The sequence below is a fragment of the Trichosurus vulpecula genome, chromosome 3, assembly GCF_011100635.1.
Source record: "Trichosurus vulpecula isolate mTriVul1 chromosome 3, mTriVul1.pri, whole genome shotgun sequence".
NCBI lineage: Eukaryota > Metazoa > Chordata > Mammalia > Diprotodontia > Phalangeridae > Trichosurus > Trichosurus vulpecula.
Genome location: NC_050575.1, coordinates 395627602 through 395652752, shown reverse-complemented (window position 1 = coordinate 395652752; position 25151 = coordinate 395627602). Strand labels below are relative to the sequence as shown.

At 41.5% G+C, this 25151-nt stretch overlaps 1 protein-coding gene across 1 annotated transcript in view; it reads right to left on the bottom strand.

Annotated features, from left to right (window-relative positions):
* Positions 1-25151, bottom strand: part of PMFBP1 (polyamine modulated factor 1 binding protein 1) — a 74052-nt gene that overhangs the window by 32669 nt on the left and 16232 nt on the right. Inside the window, exons 6-18 of the mRNA XM_036750071.1 lie at positions 24885-24995; positions 23956-24082; positions 23681-23838; positions 22224-22470; positions 18357-18546; positions 17230-17383; positions 16409-16576; positions 16050-16178; positions 14431-14565; positions 13686-13817; positions 6845-6979; positions 4564-4683; positions 3794-3919 (exon numbers count right to left, since the gene is read on the bottom strand). Of these exons, the coding sequence (XP_036605966.1) occupies positions 3794-3919; positions 4564-4683; positions 6845-6979; positions 13686-13817; positions 14431-14565; positions 16050-16178; positions 16409-16576; positions 17230-17383; positions 18357-18546; positions 22224-22470; positions 23681-23838; positions 23956-24082; positions 24885-24995 (1932 nt within the window). The remainder of the gene's footprint in view (positions 1-3793; positions 3920-4563; positions 4684-6844; positions 6980-13685; positions 13818-14430; positions 14566-16049; positions 16179-16408; positions 16577-17229; positions 17384-18356; positions 18547-22223; positions 22471-23680; positions 23839-23955; positions 24083-24884; positions 24996-25151) is intronic.

Sequence of the window (25151 nt, the reverse complement as noted above, 5' to 3'; positions counted from 1 at the left end):
CTCATTTGTTTTCTGGACAACCTTAAAGAAGAGGTGGGAAAAGGTGGTGCCAAGTCTAGGTTGATTGGGGTTCCAATTAAATCTATTTTTTTGAAAGTGCTCCCTACTTGGAGAAGGAAGTGACTTTTGTCTCTGTGAGTGTGAAATGTAAGAGAAACCTGGCTTTAGTATGGGGATAGGTTGGATACCAACCAGTAAACCTAGGATTTATCTTGATCAGCAGACATTAGGCATTAGTTACTTACTGGGTAGTGATATTTGTGTGACAAAGGATGTGTGGCTAGGTTATAGAATGACTGTCCAGAGCTGTCCCCTTTCCCTACCATTGCGGTGCTCTTGGGTATTCTCACCTTTTCTGCCTGTTGGACTTTCTCAGCAGCACTGAGCTTTTTTAAAAGTAGGTGATGGATAATTTTGCATCTTATTTCAGAGTCTTGGTTCTCAACCTCAGGCTCATTCAATCTGTCCTTCCTATATTACTCACGGAAGAACAATGCCTGAGATATGAGGAATTGCCAACCACCTAAAATGCTCACAGCTATCACCCTGAGCTAAAGTCCCACATTTCATCCTGTGACCTCTTGGCCTCTTCTCATAAATCTCTATGACTTTTTCTATAAACTCTTGCAAAGGAAAATGGTTATTTATTTCAAAAAGTGACTGTCTTGACTTTCCTTTTCTTCACTTCCTTACTCACATAGTTGGAAGCAGGGTAGGAAGCTTCTTTGACTTCTATCCCCCACCCCCCGTTTCTCCTGTAGTATCCAGCTCTAAAACAACCAAACAACCAACCAGCCAGTTAGCCAACCTCAAATAGGATGTGAGAAAAGGTGGGCAAAAGTCCAGATTTGGTTTTCCTATGAAATTAATATTTTTAAAAGCACTTCCTACGTGGTGAAAGAAGGGAATTTTGCTTCACTGAGCATGACATGAAAATAAAACCTGGCTTTGACATGGGCTATAGTACAGGTTTTGATGCAGAACAGCAAGCTTAGGATTGATCTCGATCATCAGATAGTAGGTGTTACTTACTGGGGAGCAGTGATACATGTGTGACTAAGCATGGGTGGCTGCATGACAGGATGACTGTCTAGAGCTGTCTCCCTTCCTCATCATTGATGTGTGCTTGGCTCAGCTCACCTGTTCGTCCTGCTCTAGGATCTTCTTCTTAGCATCACTGAGCTTTCTTGAAGGTGAGTCCTGTCACAATGGATAATTCTGCATCTTATCCCAAAGTCTTTTGTTTTCATCCTCAGGCTCATTCATTCTGTCCTTCCTCTACCTCTCATTAAAGAATAATGCCCCAGAAATCAGAAATTACCAGCCATCTACAACAGTGACTTCTATCACCCTGAGCCACTGTCCTACACTTTATCCTATGAAGTCTTTGTTTATTTTCATCAATCTCTTTGACCTGTTCTACAAACACTTGTAAAGAAAATTAGAGTGAGTATGGTTGGAAAACTTTCTTGACTGTTTCTCACTTCCTCACTCACATATTTGGAATTAAGGTAGGTAGCCTCATGCACATAACTACCCACGATTTCTTTTTTGGTTTTCAGGTTTAAACCAACCAACCAACTAACTAACAAACCTGTTAGTCAGCCTCAAAGGGGAGGTGGGAAAAAGTTCTGTCCAAGTCCAGGTGGTTTGGGAGTCTGATGAAATTAATATTTTTAAAAGTGCTCCCAACATGGAGAGAGAGGTGACCTTTGTCTCATGCAGTATGACATAAAAGTGAAACCTTGTTTGGTAAGACAGTAAGTAGGTTTGCATGCTGACCAGAAGGCCTAGGAGTGAGTCTGGTTATAGGATTTTAGGCATTAGTTATTTACTAGAGAATGATATTGTTGTCCAGCTGTCCACTCATATCTGACTCTTTGTAGCTCCATTGACCATAGCACTTCAGAGCCTCCTATCCAGTATCTTTGCCAAGAAAACTGAAAATGGGGTCACAAAGAGTCAACACAACTGAGACAACTGAAGGGGGTCACACCTCTATAACAAAGGGTGGTTGGCTAGATTAGAGAATGACTGTCCAGACCTGTTCTCCTTTATACCGTTGTGGGGCTCTTGACTGTGCTCACTTTTTCTGCCTGCAGCATTGAGCTTTCTTATATGTGAGTCCTGCTGCCAATGGATAATATTGCCTCTTATCCAGGAGTCTCTGGTTCTCATCCTTGGGCTTATTTAATCTGTCCTTTCTCTATTCCTCATTGAAAAACAATGTCCTAGCAATCAGGAATTACCAGCCACCCAAAATACTCACACCTCTCACCCTGAGCAGCAGTCCTATATTTTATCCGGTGATGTCTTGGCCCGTTCTCATCTATTTCTTTGGCTGCTTCTACAAGCTCTTGCAAAGAACATTGGAGTGAGTTTGTTTGGAAAACTGTCATGAGTTTCTTTTCTCTTACTTCCTCAATCATATAGTAGGAATGAGGTTAGGTAGTGTCTTGCCCACCCCTCCCATCCATTTCTCTCTTGGTGTTCATCATGAAAACAACCAACCAACAAACCAACCACTGAGCCAAACTCAAAGAGTTGGTAGGAAAAGATGGTTCCAAGGTCCAGATGGTTTGGATTTCCAATGAAATTTTTAAAAGCATTCCCTACCAGGAGAAAGAAGTGACCTTTGACTCAGTGAGTGTGACATGAAAGTGAAATCTGCTTTGGTAAGAAGATTGGTACTGTTGGATGCTGACCAGCAAGCCTAGGAATGAGCCTGGTTATGAGATTTTAGGTGTTAGTTACTTGGGAGTGATGTTGTTGTTGAGTCATTTAGTCCTGTCCAACATTCTTCATGACTCCATGGACCATAGCATGGCAAATCCTTCTATCCAAGAAAACCCCAAATGGCATCATGAAGAATCAGACATGATCAAAACAACTGAACTGGGGAGTCATACCTCTGTGACAAAGGATGTGTGTATAGATTACAGAATGATTGTTCATAGCTGTCTCCCTTCTCCACCATTGTGGTGCTCTTGGGTCACCTCACCTTTTCTGCCTCTCGTTGGACCTTCTCACCATTAGAGACTTTGATTGTAGTTGAGTCCAGTTGAAATGAATAAGATTTCATCTGATCCTGGACTCTCTGGTTCTGATCCTCAGGCTCATTCGATCCTTCCATCTGCTACTCATCATTGAAGGAAGAAGCCTCAGATATCAGGAATTACCTGTCACCTAAATGCTCACATCTATAGCCCTCAGCCATTGTCCCAAACTTCATACTTTGAAGTCTTGGCCTGCTCTTATTAGTTTCTTTAACCTTTTCTACAACACCTTGGAAAGAAAATTGGTGTGTTTGGTTTGAAAAGTGACTTTCTTTTTCCTTACTTCCTTATTCACATAGTTGGAAACAGGTTAAGTATTCAGCTGTCCTTTTCTTCCCCTTCCCTCATTTTTCCTTTAGTGTCCAGCTCTAAAACTACCAACCAAGCAAGCAGCTAGCCAACCTCAAAGAGGAGGTGGTAAAAGGTGCTGCCCAGGTCCAGGTAGTTTGGAGCTATTATTAAATCTGTATTTTTAAAAGCACTTCATACATAAAGAAATAAGTGACTTTTGCATTAGTGAGTGTGACATGAATGTGGAACCAGTCTTTGGTAGGAGGATAGGTAGGTTCGAATGATGACCAGCAAGCCTAGGATTAAACATAGTAATAAGATTTAGGCATTAGTTACTTATGGAGGAATGATACTTGTTTGACAAAGTATGCCTGCCTAAATTAGATAATACCTGTCCAGAATTTTGTCCTTTCCCTACCATTTGTGGTCCTATTGGCTATGCTCACTTTTTCTGCCTGTGGTTGGATCTTCTTGGCAGTACTGAACTTCCTTGAAGATGAGTCCCATTTTGATGGAGAATATTGCATCTTATCCTTGTGTTTCTGGTTCCCATCCTCTGGCTCATCCTCCTCCTATTTGTCATTGGAGAACAAAGCCCCAGATATTAAGAATTACCTGCCAACTAAAATGCTCACACATATTGCCCTGTGGCACAGTCCTACACTTCACCTGGGATGTCTTGGCCCATTCTCATCAGTCTCTTTGACCATTTCTGCAAATTTTTGTCAAGAACATTGGAATTAGTTTGGTCAGAAAAGTGACTTTCTTTTTTCTTCACTTCCTCACTCACATAATAGAAATGCGGGGCAGTAGTCTCTTGCCCTCAACTCCCACTTATAATTCCTTTGGTTTTCAGCTATGAAATGTCTAACAAATCAACCAGTTATCCAACCTCAAAGAGGAGGTGGGAAAAGGTGCTGCAAATTGGATGTCCTATGAAATTCATATTTAAAAAAAAATTTCCTACCTGGAGAAAGAAGTGACCTTTCTCTCAGTTAGTGTGATATTAAAGTGAAATCTGGATTTGGTTCAAGGAAAGGTAGGTTAGTTTGCTGACCAGCAATCCTAGGACTGACTGTGGTCATTGGATTTTAGGTGTTAGTTATTTACTGGGTAGTGATACAGCTGTGACAAAGACTGGGCGCTCTTAATTACAGGATGACAGTTCAGAGCTGTTCCCCTTTCTCACCACTCTGGCACTCTTGGCTCTGCTCACCTTTTCTCCTTGCTGCTGCCTCTTCTTCTCAGCAGCCCTGAACTTTCTGGTGGATGAGTCCTGGCGCATCCTATCCTGGCTTCGCTGGTGCTTATCCTCTGACTCATGCAATCTGTCCTCCTGCTTGTCATTGAAAAAGAAAGCACCAAATAATAGGAATTACCTGTCACAAAAAATGTTCACAGCTATCATCCTGAGTCATAGTCCCCTATTTCATGCTGTTATGTCTTGGCCCATTCTCATTAATTCCTTGAGTTGTTGGAAACCTGACTGGTTTCTCATTTCCTCACTCGCATAGTAGGAATGTGGGTAGGTAGTCTTTTGCCCTCCATTCCCACTCATTTTTCCTTTGTTTTTCAAGTGCAAGGCATCCAACCAACCAACCAACCAACCAATTAGCTGACCTCAAATAGGACATTGGAAAAGGTGCTGCTAAGGTCCAGGTGGCTTGAGTTTCCTATGAAATTCATACTTTAAAAAGCATTCTCTACATGAAGAAAGAAGTGACATTTGCCTCAGTGAGTGTGACATGAAAGTGAAATCTGGATTGGGTATGAGGAGAGGTAGATCAGGTTGCTGACACACAGTCCTAGAATTGACCTTGGTCATTGGATTTTTAGTTATTAGTTAGTTACTGGGTAGTGATACATCTGTGACAAAGGACGGGTGTCCTTCATGACAGAATGCCTGATCAGAGTTGTCCCTCTTCTGCACTAATTCTGCTCACCTTTTCATGCTGCTGTTGAATCTTCTTCTCTCTAGCACTGAGCTTTCTGGTAGGTGAGTCCTGTTGTGATGGATAATATTGCATCTTATCCTAGTGTCACTGGTGCTCATCCTCTGGCTCATACAATCTGTTCCCCTACTCATCATTGAAGAACAAAGCCCCAGACATCAGGAATTACCTGCCACCTAAAATGCTTACATTTATTGCCCTGAGCTACAGTCCCATACTTCATCCTGAGATGTCATGGCCTGTTCTCATTCATTTCTTTCCCTCTACTACAAAGTCTTCTAAACAACACTGGATGAATTTGATTGGAAAACTGACTTCTGGACTTTTTTTCTTTCTTACTTCCTCACTTACATAGTGTACGTGTTGGTAAGAAGTCTCTTGCCCTCCATTCCTACCCATTTTTCCCTTGTCTTCCAGGTGTAAAATGTCCAACCAACCAATTAACTGACCTCAAAGAGGAGGTGGAAAAAGATACTACCAAGGTGGTTTGAATGTCCTGTGAAATTCATATTTTTAGAAGCATTCCCTACATGAAGAAAGAAGTGACTTTTGTCTCAGTGAATGCAACTTTAGAGTGAAATCTGGCTTTGTTACGAGGAAGCATAGGTTAGGCTGCGTAAGCAGCAAGCCTAAGATTGACTATAGTCATTAGATTTTAGGTGTTAGTTACTTAATGGGTAATGATACATCAGAGAAAAAATGAATAGACAGATTAGAGAATAACTGTCCAAAGATATTCCCCTTCTCCACCAATGTAGTTCTCTTGGCTATGTTCACCTATTTTGCTGATGTTTCCTGTTGCAATGGATAATATTGGATCTCATCCTGGTGTCTCTGTTTCTCATTCTCTTGCTCATGTAATCTGTCCTCCTGCTCATCATTGAAGAACAAAACCCCAGAAATCAGGAATTACTTGCCAGTTAATATGCTCATACCTGTTTCCCTGAGTCATAGTCCCACACTTCATCCTGGGATATCTTAGCCTTTTCCCATCCATCTCTTTGACTTTTTTTTTTTTAACAAACTCTTGCCAGGAATATCAAAATGAGTATGCTTGTAAAACTGGCTGTCTGGACTTTCTTTTTTTCCCCTTATTTCCTCACCTATATAGTAGGACTCCGCATAGTTGTTTCTTGCCCTCTCCTCTCACCCATTTTCCCATTGTTTTCCAAGTACAAATTGTCCAACCAACCAACCAGTTAGTCAGCTTCAAAGAGGAGGTGGGAAATAGTGCTGCCAAGGTCAAGATTGTTTTTCCTATGAAATCCCTATTTTTAAAAGCATTCCCTACATAGAGAAAGAAGTGACTTTTGTGTCTTTTAGTGTGACATGAAAGTGAAATCTGGATCTGGTATGAGGCAAGGTAGATTAGGTTGCTGACCAGCAATCCTAGGGTTGACTGTGGTCATTGGATTTTAAGTATTTAGTTACTTACTTATTGGGTAGTGATACATCTGTGACAAAGGATGGGTGGCCTCTATTACAGAATGACTGTTCAGAGCTGTCCTCTGTCTCCACCACCCTGGTTCTCTTGGTTCTGCTCACCTTTTCTCCCTGCTGTCGTATTTTCTTCTCTACAGTACTGAGCTTTCTGGTAGGTGAGTCCTGTTTTGATGTGTAATATTTTGTCTTATCCCGGCTTCGCTGGGGTTCATCCTCTGACTCATTAGATCTGTCCTCCTGCTCGTCATTGAAGAACAAAACCCCAGGCATCAGGAATTACCTGTCACCTAAAATGCTTTGAGTCATAGCTCTACACTTCATCCTGGGATGTCTTGGCCTGTTCTCATTAATATCTTTGGACTCTTCTACAAACTCTTGTAGTAGTAATGTGGGTAGGTAGTCTGCCCTCTACTTTCATTCCTTTCTCTATTGCTTTCTAGGTTTAAATCATCCAACTAACCAATTAGTTAGCCAACCTCAATGAGGATGTGGGCAATGGTGCCACTAAGGTCCAGGTGGTTTAGGTGTTTTATGAAATTCATATTTTTAAAAGCATTCTCTACATGGAGAAAGAAGTGACCTTTGTGAATTTGAGTGTGGTATGAAAGTAAAATCTGGCTTTAGTTGGAGGAGATGTAGGTTAGGTTGCTGACCAGCAATCCTAGGATTGACCTTGGTCATTAGATATTAGGCATTAGTTACTTAATGGGTAGGGTTATATCAATGACAAAGGATGGGGGACTCGATTAGAGAATGATTGTCTAGAGCTGTCCTCCTTTCCTACCATTATGGTGCTCCTGGATCTGCTTACTTTTTTTTCCTGCTGTTGAGTTTTCTTCTCTGTATCACTGTGTCTTTTTGTAGATGAGTCCTGTTGCAGTGGATAATAATGTATCTTAACCTGTAGTCTTTGATTCTCATCCTCTTGCTCCTTCAATCTGTCCTCCTAGTCATCATTAAAGAACAAAGCTTCAAACATCAAGAATTACATGTCACCTAAAATGCTCACATCTATAGCCCAGAGCCAGTTTCCCACACTTCATCCTTTTATGGCTTGGCCTGTAGTCATCAATCTCTTTGACCTCTTCTACAAACTCTTGGAAAGAACATTGGAATGAGTTTGTCTGGAAAACCAACTGTTTGGACTTTCTTTTTTCTCACTTCTTTACTCATGTTGTAGGACCATGACTAGGTATTCACCTGTCTTTCACTTCTAACCATTTTTTCCCCTTCATTTTCTAGGAATAAAATATTCGACCAACCAACCAACCAGTTAGCCAAACTTAAAGAGGAGATGAGACTGTGCTACCATGGTCCAGTTAATTTGGGGTTCCTTCTAAATCTGTATTTTAAAAAGCATTCCTTACCCGGAGAAAGAAATGACCAAACAGTCAGTTAGCCAACCTCAAACAGGAGGTGAGAAAAGGTACTTCCAAAGTCCACATAGTTTGGAGCTCCTATTAAATCTATATTTTTACAAGCACTCCCTACGTGAAGAAAGAAGTCACCTGTATCTCATGTGTGACATGAAAGTGAAACTTGGCTTTGGTAGGAGGAGAAGTAGGTTTGGATGCTGACTACAAAAACTAGGATTGATCTTGGTCACTGGGTTTTAAATGTTCCTTACTGGGGAGTGATACATTTGTGACCAAGGATGGGTGGCTAGATGACAGAGTGACTAATCCAGAGCTGTGTCCCTTTCCCTCCCTCCTGGTGCTATTGGCTCTGCTCACCTCTTCTTCCTGCTGCTGGATCTTCTTAGCAGCACTAAGTTTTCTTGTTGGTGAGTCCTGTTGCAATGGATAACATTGCATTTTATCCTGGAATCTCTGGTTTTCAACTTCAACCTCATTCAGTCTGCCCTCTTACTTGTCATTGAGGAACAAAGCCACAGTAATCAGGCAATACCTGTCATCTAAAATGCTCACACTATAATTTCTTTGTCTTCTTCTATGAACTCTTACAAAGAACATTAAAGTGAGTTTAGTTGTAAAACTGACTGTCTGGACTTTCTTTTTTTTCATTCACATAGTAGAAACATTCATAGGTAGTCTCTTGTCCTCCACTTGCATCCATTTTCCTTTCTTTTTCAGGCATAAAGCGTACAACCCACCAACCAGTTAGCCAACCTCAAAGAAGAGGTGGGAAAAGGTGGTGCCAAGGAATAGGAGGTTTGGGGCTCATATTAAGTCTATATTTTTAAAAGCACCCCCAACATAGAGAAAGAAGTGACCTTTGCCTCAGTGAGAGTGACATGAAGGGCAGCTAGGTGGTGCAGTGAGTAGAACACTGGCCCTGGAGTCAGGAGGACCTGAGTTCAAATCCAGCCTCAGACACTTGACACACTTACTAGCTATGTGACTAGCTTGGGCAAGTCACTTAACTCCCATTGCCCTGCCTTCCCCCCTCCAAAAAAAAGAAAGGGACATGAAAGTGAAATCTGGCTTTGTTAGGAAGATAGGAAGGGTTGGGCATTGACCAGGAAGTTTAGGACTGAGGTTTGTTATAGGATTATAGGCATTAATTATTGGCTGGTTATACCCATGTGAGAAAGGATGGATGGCTAGATTAGAGAATGACTTTCCAGAGCTGTCCCCCTTTCCCACCATTGGGGTGCTCTTGGCTTGGCTCACCTCTTCTCCTGGTTGTCGCATCTTTTCAGCAGCACTGAACTTTCTTGTACGTGAGTCCTGTTGGAAAGGATAATATTGCATCTTATCCCAGAGTCTCTGTTTCTCATCCTCAGGCTCATTCAATCCGTCCTTCTATTCTTCATTGAAGAAGAAAGTCTCAGACATCAGGAATTACCTGTGACCTAAAATGCATATCCCTATCACCCTGAGCCACAGTTCTATACTTCACACTGTGATGTCTTGGCCTCTTCTAATCATTCTCTTTGAGCTACCCTACAAACTCTTGCAAAGAACGCTGAAGTGAGTTTTGTTGGAAAACTCCAGACTTTCTTTTTTCTCACTGGCCTAATCATATAGTAGTAATGAGGGTAGGTAGTCTCCTGTACCCCATTCAGACCCATTTTTCTTTTGTTTTACAGATTTAAAATATCTAATCAACGAATCAGATAGCCAACCTCAAAGACAAGGTAGGAAAAGGTGGTTCCAAGATGGTTTGTGCGTACTGTGAAATCTGTATTTTTATGCATTCTCTACATGGAGAATGACCTTTGCTTCAGTGAGCATGACATGAAAGAGAAACCTGCCTCTGGTAGGATGATAGGAAGGATTGGATGTTGACCAGGATGCCTAGCATTGAGCTTTGTCATAGGATTTTAGGCATTAATTTCCTACTAGGGAGTGATACCTGTGTGAGAATGGCTATTTGACTAGATTAAAGAATGTGTGTCCAGAGCTGTCCATCTTCCTTACCACTGTGGTGCTCTTGGCTCTGCTCACCTGTTCTGCATGCTGTTGGATGACGTTCTCAGCAGCACTGAGCTTGCTTATATGTGAGCTCTGTTGCAATAGATAATATTGCATCTTATCCTGGAAACTGGCTATCATCCTTGGATTCATTCAACCTGTCTTCCTAATTATCAGATAAGAAGAAAGCCCCAGATATCAGGAATTACCTGCCACCTAAAATGCTACACTTCATCTTGTGACGTCTTGGCCTGTTCTCATCAATCTCTTCATCTTTTAAAATTTTTTTTTATTTTATTTTAAACAAGAAGTTTATGGAAACAACATGCTGTTTGACTTGGAGGGAAAACTGTCTAGGATCACTTTTTTATAGTAACTTATTCCTACCAAGAGGTAGAGATTCTCCTACATGTAACAGCTGTGTATAAAAAGGTTATAAAATCATCCTTGGTTTTACAATGATAAAAGAAAAACATGGAAATTATCAAATTAAACAAGGTATATAAGTATTTTTTGTGAGTTTTTTTTTGTTAAACAGTGAGAGCAAAATAACTTACTAGAATAGAAAGATAAAAAAAAAGTTGAATGAGCATGCCACTAATGGGAAAAAGGAATTTCATAGAACCAGTTTGTTTTTTCCCCTCCCCATATCCATTTGATGTTGATCAAAGCATACAATCAGCCAGTTAGTTAAAAAAATACATATGCCTGTGCACATACACCAGTTACAATAAAGGCATGGGAGAAGGGAATCAAAGAAGAGGGCAAACTATGCTGAAGTCGTCAGGATGTGAATGAACCAGATCTTGGTTTCCTAATTGTGAATGTATTGTTTTCCTTGGGAGCGCAGCTCTGGAGTAGAGTTGCAGGGTCTCTTTTTAGTAAACGTCTCCTGTCTTCTGCTGGAATACATCAGTTGTATCTTCATCCTCCATTTCCAACTGTGCAGGTGTTGCATTGATTGGTTGCCCATCAAATCGAGATCTGATCTGCATCACTGACAAACCCTGTCATTCACAATAGGTTTTCATTAGTTTACCAAGTGGTGTGTGCCTCTTAATCTTAAATTGCACCACCAAATCATCTTGCCCTGCCACCTTCAAATTAATGTGGTCATTATTTTCAGTCTTGACTCTTTCCTTCAGCTTTTTCTTGGTCATGGCAAGTCCAGGGGTCTCCTCAGCTGCTGTTTCACTAAAGAGGCACCGGGATGGTCCACTCCAAGGGAACGGGGTGGGGGAGAGAAGCAGCAGTGGCAGGAGGAGGAGGTAAATGATGTTGGTGATGAGGAAGAGAGAAGAGAAAGAGGGGGAAGAACATGATGGTGGTGAAGAAGTGAAGAAGAAGAAGAAGAAGGAGGAGGAGGCTGAGGAAGGAGGGTGAGGAGAAGGAGGACGACGATGAGGAGGAGGAAGAGCTCTCTTCACCTTTTCTACAGTCTCTTGCAAAGGAAATTGATGTGTCTGGTTGAAAAATGACTTTCTTGACTTTCCTTTTCTTCACTTCCTCACTCACATAATAGGAACCAGGGTATGTAGCCTCTTTTCTTTCTCTCCCACTCATTCCTGCTTTAGAATCTTCCTCAAAAACAACCAACCAACCAACCAACCAGCTGGCCAAACTCAAATGGGAGGTAGACAAAAGTGATAACAAGGTCTAGGTGGTTGGGGCTCCTATTAAATAAATAGTTTAAAAAATGCTCCCTACATGGAGAAAGAAGTGACCTTTGCCAAAGTAAGTATGACATGAAGGTGAAACCTGGCTTTGGCAGGAGGATAGGGATGGTTGGATGTTGACCTGAAAGCCTAGGATTTATCTTTGTCATAGGATGTTGGGCATTAGTTACTTACTGGCAGTAATATATCTATGACAAAGGATGGGTGGCTAGATTGCAGAATGACTGTCCAGAGCTGTCCCCCTTTCCCTACCACCAATGTGCTCATCTCTGCTCACCTTTTCTCCCTGTTGTTGGATCTTCTCATCAGCACTGAGCTTTCTTGTAAGTGAGTCCTGTTGTGATGGATGATATTGTATCTTATCCTGGTTTCGCCGGTGCTCATCCCTTGACTCATATGATCTGTCGTCCTATTCGTCGTTGAAGAACAAAGCTTCAGACATCAGAAATTACCTGTGATCTAAAATGCTCGTACCTGTCGTTAGCTATAGTCTCACAGTCCATCCCCTGATATCATGGCCTGTTCTCTTCAATTTCTTTAATCTCTTATACAAACTTTTACAAAGAACACTGGAGTGAGTTTGGTAGGAAAACTGACTGTCTGGACTTTCTCTTTTCTTACTTCCTTACTCACATAGTAGGAAGTGGGTAGGTTTTCTTCTGCCCTCCACTCCCATTTTCCTGTTGTTTCCAGCTGGAAAATATGCAACCAACCAACCAGTTGGCCAACCTCAAAGAGGATGTGGGAAAAACTCATTCCAAGCTATAGATGGTTAGGGTCTCCCATTAAATCAATAAAAATTTTTTAAAAGGTTGGGGTGGTTAAATCAATACATATATATATTTTTAAAAGTTGGGATGGTTAAAATACTTTAAAAAATGCTCCCTACATGAAGAAAGAAATGACATATGCCTCAGTGAGTGTGACATGAAAGTGAAACCTGGCTTTGGTAGGATAGGGATGGTTGGATGTTGACCTGGAAGCCTAGGATTTATCTTTGTCATTGGATTTTAGGCCTTAATTACTAACTAGGATTGATACCTGTGTGATAAAGGATGGGTGGCTAGTTTAGAGAATGACTTTCCAGAGCTGTTCCCCTTCCCTGCCATTGTTTTGCTCCTGGATCTCCTCACCTTTTCTCCCTGTTGTTGTATCTTCTTCTCAACAGAACTGACTTTTCTTGTAAGTGATTCCTGTTGCAATGGATAATATTTTACCTGATCTTGGAGTCTCTATTTCTCCTCCTCAGGCTCATTCAATATGTCTTGCTACTTGTCATTGAAAAACAAAGCTCCAAACATTAGGAATTACCTTTCACCTAAAATGCTCACCTGCATCACCTAGAGTCACAGTCTTATACTCTAGCCTGTGATTTCTTGGCCTGTTCTCATCAATTTATTAGACCTCTTCTACAAACTCTCACAAAGATCAGTGGTGTGAGTTAGGTTATAAAATTGACTGTCTGGACTTACTTTTTTCTCACTTCCTCACTCACATAGGAATGTGGATAGGTAGTCTTTTGCGTTCTACTCCCATCTGTTTTTATTTTTATTTCCAGTTTTAAAAACTCAACTAACTAACCAGTTAGCCAGCCTCAAAGAGTAGGTGGGAATAGGTGGTTCCAAGGTACAGCTTTTTATGCTTCATGGAGAAAGAAATGACCTTTGCCTTAGTGAGTATGACATGAAATTGAAACATGGCTCTGTTATAAAGATAGGAAGGGTTGGATGTTCACCAGGATGCCTAGGACTGACCTTTGCCATAGGATTTTAGGCATTAGTTACTTATTAGTTTGTTATACCAGTGTGACAAAGGATGGGTGGCTAGATTATGGAATGATTGCTCAGAGCTGTCCCCTTTCACCATTGTGGTGATCTTGGGTCTGCTTACCTTTTCTGCCTGCTCTTGGAGCTTCTCAGCAACACTGGGCTTTCTTTTAGGTGAGTCCCAGTCCAATAGAGAAAAGTCCTTTATACTGTTGAGACTCTGTTTCTCATCCTCAGGCTCACTCCATCTCTCTTCCTATTTGTCAATGAAGAACGAAGCCCCAGACATCAGGAATTACCTGCCATCTAAAATGCTCACTCACACCCATCACCTTGAATAATAGTTCCATACTTCATTCTGTGATGTCTTGGCCTCTTTTCATCTCTTTGACCTCTTCTACAGACTCTTGCAAAGTGAGTTTGTTTGGAAAACTGACTGGCTCACTTAGATAGTAGGAACGAGGGTAGGTAGCCCCCAGGCCCACCCATTTTTCCTTTGGTTTCCATCTCTAAAACATCCAATCCACCAACCAGTTGGCCAACCTCAAATAGGAGGTAGGAGAATGTGGTGCCAAGGTCCAAGGTTTGAGGCTCTTATTAAGTCTGTATTTTTAAAAGTACTCCCTACATGGAGAAAGAACTGACCTTTCCCTCAATGAACGTGACATGAAAGTGAAACCTGGCCTTTGTAGGAGATTAGGTAGGGTTTCATGCTGACCAGGAAGCCTAGTATATTCAGTTGGGTCATAGGATTTTTAGGCATTAGTTACTTACTGGGTAACAACCTCTGTGACAATGGATGGGTGGATAGAGTGCTGAATGACTGTCCCTGTCTCATCATTCTGCTGCTCTTGGATCTATCTGCTCACCTGCTCTGACTGCTGATAGATGTTCTCAGTAATGCTGAGCTTTCTTCTGGATGACTCCATGTGCAATGGATAAGATGGCCTCTTTTCCCGGAGATTCTCTTTCTCATCCCCGTGCTCTTTCCATCTGTCCGCATACTACTCATTGAAGAACAAAGCCCCAGCTATCAGGAATTACCTGCCACTGAAAATGCTCAACCCTGTCGCCCCGAGCCGCAGTTCCACATATCATCCTGTGACCTCTTGGCCTGTTCTCATCTATTTCTTTGACCTCTTCTACAAAATCTTGTAAAGGACATTGGAGTGAGTTTGTTTGGAAAACTGACTGTCTTGACATAGAATAGGAATGAGAGCAGGTAGTCTCCCACCCTCTACCCTCTACTCCCACCTGTTTTTCCTTTGGTTTCTATCTCTGAAACAGTCAATCAGTTAGCCAGCCTAAAATAGGAGGTGGGAAAACAGTAGTGTCAAAAACTCATGTGGTTTGGGGCTCCTGTTGACTATATTTTATTTCTCCTTACATGGAGAAATAAGTGACCTTTGCCTTAGTGAGTGCGAAGGAAAGTGAAATTTGGCTTTAGTAGAAGGATATGTAGGGTTAGATGCTGGGCAGCCAACCTATGAGTGAGTTAGGTTATAAGATTTTGGGTGTTTCTTCCTTGGGTTGTTCTTTATGTGGCAGAGGACAGGGAAAGGTGGATTCCAGAATGAGCAGGGTTTGAGGTGCTCTTGGGACTCCTGCTGTTTCTTATCTTCAGTGGCCTCAAGCTTGTTGGTAACTGATTTTAATTGGAATGAATTCTGTTGTAGGTGATCCTGGAAATTCAGCCTGTTTCCCAGCCTCTATCTTAGCAAGCCTTTCCTTCTTCTATTCCTCATGGAGAAATGAATCCCAGAGCTTGAGAGAGTGATTCCTCAGCTCCCACCTGGACCCATGCTTGTTGCTGTGTCTCACCTATCCTTCCATACTTCCTCCTGTGAGATCTTATTCCTTTTTCCCTCATCCTTCTCTCTTTGACTCTATAAACTCAGCTCTTAAAGAGAAAACTGGAGCCAGTATGGTTGGAAATTTTACTGTTCTTGAAGGCCTTTCTTTTTATCTCTTCCTCACTCACACAGTGGGAGAGAAGGTAACCTCCTGCTCTCCACTCCTACTCATTTCCTCTTTAGATTTCATGCTTAAACAACTAACCAACCAATTGGTCTACCCATTCAACCTAAAGTAGGAGATGGGAAAAGGCAGAGGGTAGTGGTGGTGCCAGGGCCTAGATATTTGCAGGATTCATATTTATTTCTGTCTGTCTGTCTCTCTGTATGCTTATGTACATGAGGAGACAGAAGCCAAGCATTTTTTCTTTGGGGTAATTCTTCTGGAGAAAGGGGCTCTGACTGGTAGCTGGGATATGAAAGTGAAACTAGACTTTGGCATACTGACTGGCTGCTGAGGGGTGAGGGTGGTCTCAGGGTTTCTGGTGTTACTCATTGAGGGTGGTGGTATCTGTGTGTCAGAGGATGGGTAGGGAGTAGATTATCAAACTAGCAAGGACTAGGAGGGCAGGGTGCAGGGAACTGGGCCAGGTTATCCCTTTTCTCCATTGCTGTGATCTTTCGGGTCTGCTCACTTCATCAGCGAGATGCAACATCACAACCTCCTCGATCTTGCTCTCAGTTCTGCTCTGCCATGAAGGACGTTTCTGCTGAGCCCAAAGACTCTTGTTCTCATCCTCAAGGGCGCTCAATCTCTTCAGCTCCTATTACCTCATTGGAGAACAAAGATCAGAGCCTGAGATATCCCATGCTGTCTAAAATAGTAACACCTACATCCCCATTCCAGTCCTGTTCCCCTCCTGGGATACCTCTCCCTCCTCTCTGCCGCAGACGCTATCTTGTTCTTCTTAGTGTTGATGTCCGCTTATCTGTGTGCTGGTACATCTGCCCTGCCTGGGTCTGTACCCTCAGCTCCCTGCATAATATTTCTCACCAGTTTCTTATTGTCGTGGATTTCCTTCCTAAGTGCTGCAATCTCATCTTTAAGCTCCTTTTCTCGGTTCTTCCACTTTAGCCTCAAGTCCAGGTCGTCCTCTCGCTCACTCTCTAGCTGTTTCAGTTTTTTGTGTAGACTCTGATTAATGTGACGTTGCTCCTCAAGCTGAGGACATAAAATCAGGGACCAAAGGGTCAGTATGCTTTCTGATGCCCATCTGGGATGGTCATTGTGCTCATAAAGAAAGAAAGCATACATGTAATTGTAACTTGAAAACTACGAGAATAGTTGGGGCCATCTTTATAGCAAGTCAGCTTTCATGATGAAGCAGTTTCCAATAATATTCAGGAAAAAAATCTCCTTTGTTTCATCAGTTTCTCCTAGCTGTCATTGATCACCTAGGCCTTGGGCATGCTCATTTATTTTAGCTGTAGATTCTATCTCTCCCCATCTCCCACAAATATTTTTTATATGAAATCTCACTGGGCAATGAATTTTTCTTATTGTTGTTTTCTGAGCCTCTTGTCTTTGGGGGTAAATATTCTGGAGAAAGAGGCTGCCAACCCCTTGTCAGCTTAGCAAAGAGTGAAAGCACTGTTCTATAACCAAAGACATCTAACTTTGACCAGCTAGCTTACATGTATGCTCTTAGTCTCAAGGTCATTTGAGGAGGTATATGAATGGCTTAGCACAATCTACCACTAATTATGGAAAAAAAATATTTCACGGTGAATTGGTAACATCATCTTTCCTATGTAAAGGTGCCTGTTTGTATCTAAAGCAAAGTCAAAGGTTGATCTCCTGTTTGTCCTTCAAACCTGGTCTTTAAGTTCCTTCATCTTCTCCTGGCTTTTACTCAGCCATGGTTTCATATCATCCAATGATTCCTGAAGTTCTGTGATCTCCTTTTCTGCATCCTGGTGTTTTCTGTTGGACACTTCAAGCTCTGATGTCAGCATTTCAGTTTTCCTTCTAGAAGAATGTTATAAAGACAGGCAAAGTCATTGATGAGGGAATAGCTAAATAGATTGTTGTCCATTAGACTGTGAACCCCTTGAAGTAGAGACTATCATTTCCCTTTCCAAATTTGTATCCCCAGCACTTAGTAAAGTGACTGGCACAAAGTAGGTGCTTAATAAATGCTTATTGTTGGAGTGACATGAATGTAATTGGATACTACCATAAGAAATGATGAACCTGAAGACTACAAAGAACTATTGCAGAGTCAGGAAAATAATATATATGACTACCATAATGTAAATAGAAAGAACCAAAAATCTTGAATTGAAAGCTTCCCCTTAAAAAAGTCAGTGGAAAGGGGAAAGCGCCCCTCTTTCCCTTCTTTGCAGAGATAGGATGACTGTGGATGTGGAGCACTGCATATACTGTTATTAGACTGCTTGATTGATATATTGGTTACTTTTGCTGAACTCTTTTTATGTTTTTTTTTTCCTTGTCATAAGGGGTAACTATGGGAAGAAGGGAAAGAAGAGGGATGTATCTGGATATGAAAGTAAAATCAAAAGCTGGAAATAAAAATGAAACACAAAAATAAAAACAAAACAGAGGAAAAAGGTACCATGGCTATTAGGCGACAAGTAGGAAGGCTCTGGAACCCACCCTAGTTTCACACAGGGCATAGCCCCATCCTAGAAGTTAGGAAGGAATGAATATCCTCAACAGAGAAAGCATTGAGTGCCTCTGCCATTGCAGAGATTGAGACCATAAAACAATAGGAGTGTCTACAGAGCTGAAACTTGGTTCCACAAACATTTGGATAGCTTTCGATTCCATTCTTTGTCCCAATTTTGGGACAGTTTCCCCAAATGAGAACATTCCAGTCAGTAAGCCCTTGTAGGCAGCTGTCAATGTCTAAAGTGTTCCCTTTTCTCAACACTACGTCAGGAGATGTCAAGACTCCTGTCCTTGGTAACTATTCTAGTACCTTTCTGTTTCCAGTAGATTCACTAGTGTGGATTTATCTTCCTTATATGCTTTGAGCTCACTGGATAGCTTGTCGATAAGCTCCTTCTTTTCCATGTTCTCAGCTATCTTATCTTCCAGCTTCTGCTGGGTATGGTCTAGGTTATCCTTTAGTGTAGATGTCTGTTTATCAGCATATTTCAGCTGCTGAGCTGGAGGAGACAGTAAAAAAACCAATTTAGTCTCAATGTGAGAAGAGAAACACAGAAGAATAGGATTGCAGAATTGGAAGGATCTCAGAGTTCACCTAGTTCAACCCATATATGAGCAGGAATCCCAGATTATCTTGCCTTTGGGTCATTTCACCTCTGCTTAAAGACATCTAATTAAGGGGAACCCACTGCTTCCTCGGATAGCCCATTTCACAAAAGGGGAAGTAGAGACATTGGTAGAAAGTTTTTCCTTACATTGAAAGGAAATCCACCTTTCTTGTACTTTCTACCCATGCATCTTCGTTCTGTCCTCTGGGGCCAAGTGGGACAAGTCAATTCAACTCAATTCATTTCAATTCAAAAATCATTTATTAAGCTGCCTGCTGTGCGCAAGGCATTAGGGATACAAAAGGCAAAAATAAAAGAGTTCCTACTCTCAAGGACCTTACAATCTCTACAGATAAGTATAGTACAAAGAAAGTGGAAGAGGGAAAAATTGGGGGGAATCCAGGACAGGCTTCAGAGCTAAGTCTTGAAGGAAGATAAAGATTCTGAGATGTAGAGATAAGGTGGGAGTGCATTCCAATCAAGGAGATTGGCTTGTGTGAGTGCACAGAAGCTGGAGACAGAGGATCAAGTTCAGGGAATGGCTGTTCGGCTGAAATGTAGCGTTCATGAATTCCATTCAATGAGGATTCACTAAGCACCTTGTATTTGTAAGACACTTTGGATTTAAAGGCAGAAATGAAAGCAGTTCCTGCCCTCAAGGAACTTACAGTCTACTAGGGGATATGGACAAGTAAACAGGTAAGTGAACACGACGTAACTCAAGTCTAATTCTTTCTCCATGTGACAGATTTTCAGATACTTGAAGACAATGATCATGTCCCTTTGAATCTTCTCTTCTTCAAGCTAAACATCTCCAGTTCCTTCAGCCAGTCCTCTCTGATGGTATGGTTTCCAATACCTGTACCATCTTGGTCATCCTCCTAAGATATGCTTCATTTGTGGTCAGAGGACCGTTCCATTCCTTATTCTGTGCTCTACGCCTAATGTAGCCTGAGATTGTGAAATGTGGATGGGGCATTGCCCAGATCAGATTCAAATTGTTTGAAAGGTGCTATAAAGCCCTCATATCTTTCCTTTTGCTCGGGTATTCTTCTTGGGTTCTTTAGGGTTTCCTGTGCCTGTTAAGTTAGGATTATTTGTATTTTCTCCTTAAGTTGCTTGGAAGCATCAGCACCCTTTGTTATTAACCCTGGGGTAGGTGCCGGGCAGGTAGGAGAAGCTGTGTTGGAGAGGAAGGGAAGATGAAGAAAACAAGGATCCTGCCCTCACAGACTTAACACTATAGTTGGGCAGACAGACTTAACACCTACACAACAGAGAGAAGCCAATTAAATTCTAACCTGGGGGTTCGGTTAATAATTGCAACAGGAATTCAAAGTAGAGCTGGGAGAGTTGGAGAAGACTTTATGTCTTCCCTTTATGTAGACAAGATAGAGATGCATAGTACTCCAACAGACAAATCATTTAAAAAAAATGAACAGTTTTCAGAAGAGGAAATACAAATTATAAATGACCATTTGAATTCCCCAATAGACAAATAGTTACAGGATATAAACAGTACTCAGAAGATGAAATACAAACTATTAATAGCATTAATAGTCATATCAAATCACTAACAATCAGAGAAATGCAAATAAAAACTACCCAGATATCTATCAAACTGGCAGAGATGCCAAAAGATAGGAAAACTTGGAAGGGGTTGTGGGAAGACAGTTATGCTAACTCACTGCTGATGGAGTGGCCACATCATTCTGGAAATCAATTAGGAAGGGTGTGAGAAAAATTGTTAATTTATTTGTGCCCTTTCACCCAGAGATCTTATTGCTAGGTCTATATCCCAAGTAGGCGATTGACAGGATTGAAGAAAGACCCATATGTATAAAAACATCGATGGCAACATTATTTGCAAAAACAACAAGCTGGAAATCACTAGGTGCCAAATGACTGGTGTCTAGCTAAAGCAAATTACGGTATACGAGTGTAACAGAATGCTTCTGTGCCAGAGCATAGACAAATATGAAGAATTCAAAGAAAAATGGGAATATTTCTATGAATTAATGCTGAATTAAGAAAGCAGGTAAAAGAACAGTGTAGTCAGTGACTGTAACAACGTGAACAACCAACAAAGAGACACAACAGAAACTGGATCAAGTACAGCAGTCAGTTTGTTCCATACCACCACAGTTTAAGGACACACTCTTTCTTTCTGTAATCATCCATTTCCCCCCCAGGAATATATTTTGCAAAGGGAAGTATATGATAGGTCAAGACTATAATTCATCAATGCATTTTAAAAAATATGGACAGGATTTGAGGGGTATGTGTGTGTTGGGGAGATAACAATGGTGGAAGATGGAGTGGTAAATGAGCGTTACGTGTAGGAGGCAGTGATAAATCATTCTGAATTCAAGTGAAGTGTTTGCTGGTGAGTTGTAGGAAATGAGACTGAATAGGTAGGATGAGAGTGAATCACAGAAGATCCGGGAAACTGTGCAGAGGGTTGCGCAGTCTATGAACAAAGCAAGAAGGAGACAATTTAGTTTCTTAAGCAGGTTTTAGAAGGATTTGTGTGCCAGCCGCATGCAGGCAGAGAAAGGAGACTGGAGGTAGAGAAGCCATCTACCAAGGCAAATGGGTCATATGGCTAAAACAGTGATAGTGAGAATGGAGCAGTGGTTAGGGCGCTGGGTTTGGACTCAGAAAGACTCATCTTCATGAATTCAAATCCAACCTCAGATATTTACTAGCTGGGTGACCCTGGGCAAGTCACTTATCCCTGTTTGCCTTGGTTTCCTCATCTGTAAAATGAGCTGGAGAAGGAAATGGCAAACTATTCCAGTGTCTTTGCCAAGAAAACCCCAAATGGGGTCACAAAGAGTCGGACACAACTGAAATGACCGCACAACAACAACAGTTGATTTGAAAGAGATGGTGAAGGAAGCAATAGGACTTAGTAGCCAATAGGATAAAATGTATGAAGGACAGGGAAGAGACTGTTTTAAGACATTGTTTCAAAGTTTCTAGCCTGGGAGACTGGAGCCACCGTCAGAAATGAAAAAATTAGAAGGGAATGTTCAATGTTTTTTTCTGAAGAAGGGTGATGGAGAACAGTTAGGTTCTAAACTTCATTGTGATTTAGACAGTGGGGAAGAAGGAAAAGTTGATCACCAAACCGAGGAGGTGGAAAGGGATGACGTCCAGAGTAGACAGGAAGAGGATGAGTTTTAGAGTGGAGGATAAAAACCTTTCCTGCGGGACTGGAAAGAATGGTGTCAAGACAATGATAGGTTGGGGTGAAGTGGGGGCACTTGAGGGAACTCATGATGGATGGTCTTAATCTCCTCCCTAAAATGAGGTCAGAGAGGGTGAGACTGGAATAAAGAGTTTTCAAGGCAAGAGAAGACAGTGGAAGACTCATTTAGCCTGCCTAAACCTCAGTTTCCTCATCTGTAAAATAGGGATAATATTTGGGCTGCCTACCTCACGTTCTGCAGTAAGGAAACTGCTTCGTAAACACGAATGCTTTATTTAAAAAAATGTGAGTTGTTGTTTTATTGGGAGACTTGCTTATCGTCCCACAATTCTTCCTGGTTCTGTAAGTCACTCACCCATTAGCAGCTGTCCTTGCTGGGCCTCATTCAGGTTTTGCTGCAGCTGCTGGACCTTAGCGTCCAGAGCAGCATTCTGGCTCTCACTTTTTTCCTCCTTCTCCTTCACCTTCTGGAGGGCATGCTCTGCCTCTTCCACTCTGGCTTTTTGCTTCTCCATATCTGAGTGCTTTGCTTCAAGGGCATTTTGTACCTGAATTATTTCCTTATTAGTTTGGGACAGGGCTTCATCTTTCTCCTGAATGACCTGAGTAGATTAAAAAAACAACCATGGTCATTGGAAGTCTGGGGCTGTCCCCTTCATCTTCCGTCTTGTATTCAGTTGTAGACTGACTCTGTGTCTAGAACTGGTGTTTACCCTCTTTTTCCTTAGAGAATCATATGTTTTGGCTCTTCTCTAAATCCACCAATAACTATGTGGAAGGGAAATACAAACCAGCCAATTTAGCTACTTTTAGGATCTCTGTGAAGTTTGGTGATGGAAAAACATTAGCCACAGAAATATCTGCTGGTTTCTTAATCTCTCTTTTCCAGGAGAGGTTTTCCAGGCTTCATTAGATTTTAGACTTCTTAGTGTTGGGAGCATAGGTGTGCTGGCATATGGAATTATACCCCACCTCCCCCTGGATAAACACCTGTGATTGGGAGTACAGTGCCTTGCACATAATGTACACTTGTTAAGAAATGTCTGCTAAGTTAAATTTGTTCTTAGAAGACACATTATATTGAGCAAAAATGTGGAACTTTTTTCACATTGTGTGGTTTGTGTCTGTGTAAGATGCTTGCAATTTGAAAGATCAAAATCCCTAATGATGTCAACCACAGAAATATTTTCACCACTGAGATGTCTTAAAAAAACAAAAAAACCTCATAATTTTATTTTTAATCACTGAGATGTTTTTAAAAAGAATGATATGGAACAGGTATATCCCTAATTAGAGTTCCTTTGTAGTGTTCACATCCTGCTTTTTAGGGTTGGAGGAAGACTCTCTTTCTTAAGTAATAAAGATTATTGAGTGTTCTTCCTTCAATTTAATCAGTATTTATTAAAGGTCTGCTATGTATCTGTCAATCAACAAGCAGTTATTAAGCACTCTACAGTGTGCCAGGCACCATACTAAGACAAAGGATGAAACAGGCATCCCCGCTGGCCCCCCCCCCCCCCAAGGAGCTTACATTCTAGTGGAAGAGACCACAAATACAGAATAAAGATTTAGATAATAATGGAAATAAATACAAAGACGACAAATATATGGTTGTTAGGGAGGGAAGGTACTAGCAGCTGGGATTGAAGCTGTCATTGGCCATCCTCTGAGCAGACTCTGATTACAACATGTATAGCGTCTATGTAAATGATGAGCATTTAAAGAAATCCTCTGATCCTCCATCCCCTTTGCTCTCTGGTGTCTCCTCTGGCTCTCTGTTTTCCTGCTGAGTCTGAGTGCTTCTCGCCTTACCTTTTCTTTCTCCAAACAGAGATTCCGGCACTCTTTCAGTTGGTCCTCCAGATTCTTCATGTGTTCCTTCAGGTCCTTCACTTCTCCATCCTTCCACTCTGTTTGGGTGGTTGTCTCTTGCAGTAGGTTGTGCATGTCTAACTCCAGCTTCAGGAGGTCTACAACAGGACAGGACACAACACACAATTGCTACCGTCCATCTAGCAGTCCCTCGCTGAAAAGACTTCATCTCCCTCTTGGCCCCACTTATGTCCTTCCACCACCCCCAGGTTTACCCTTCATGATCTTCTTCTTCTGTTCTGATACTCTTTCTAGCTCCCTCTTCATGTCCTTCAGGAGGTACTGGTACTCTTCTACCCGGATGCATTGGTACTCACACTGCTCCTCAATATGTGCCAAGATCTAGACACACAGTATAACTGTAGGTCAATGGGTGGTTTTCCCAAGGTTAAGATACTCTTTCTGACATGGTTGTCAGAAAGGAAGGCAGTTGACTTCAGGTTTATAGAACTCCTGCAAGAGAAGAAGCTCACCCATACCCTGGAGGTGAGATATAACCAGGGGAGTGCCGGAGCATATCTCCTACCAGCTCCTGAGAGCTTGCTGTAAAATTTTCAGTGTGAGCATTTACACCTTATAAATTGGTAAACACTACAAATCAGAGCTTGATTTGTTTTGTTGATTGTCTAGACTGAAGAAAGTGATGAAAAAAGTGTTAATAATGCAGATTAATCTTAAAAGTGTGCTGTGCACATATATTTTTTTTGAAAGCTAGTTGTTAAGCATTTACCAGACTACCACTAATTACAAGATGTTTTCCTGCCTCTCTTAGCTTCAAAGAGCAGCCAACTAAACACTACTGTGTCACATGGAAAAGCAAAGATGGGTATTGGTGCCCTAACTCTGTCTTTTGTATACAAAAATGATACCTCTAGGGAATGGGGTCGTGAGCTGTTTTCCCAATCCTGGGGATGGATTTGCATTGATCCACCTCTCCACTCTCTCACCTAATCCTGACTAAGGGCTGAGTTTGGGTCTACTGTAGGATGTGTGTGTGTGTGTGTGTGTGTGTGTGTGTGTGTGTGTTTGTATATATGTATATGTATAGCTGTGTGTGGATCTATCAATCTATCCAAATTCCAATTTCTAACTACTAATCCTCAGTCTCAAGTAGAGTGGAAATTTTCTAACGAGGACGTCCCACCTGTTTGATATCCTCTGACTCATCGGGAGGGCAGAAAAGTTGTCTGTGGGACATTCTGTAGGTAGCAAAGTCCACTTCTAATTTTATCAGAGTCTCTTCATGATCCAAAATCTGAAAATGGACACAGCTAAGGTATAGAACATAATCAAGATACTGAATGGTGTTGTGCAAATCGTGTTGGGTTAGGAATCAGAAAACCTGGGGTCAAGTCTTTTCTTTGTCACTGCTGGCAGGGTAACAACTGGTCAAGTTCTTTAATTTTTCTTT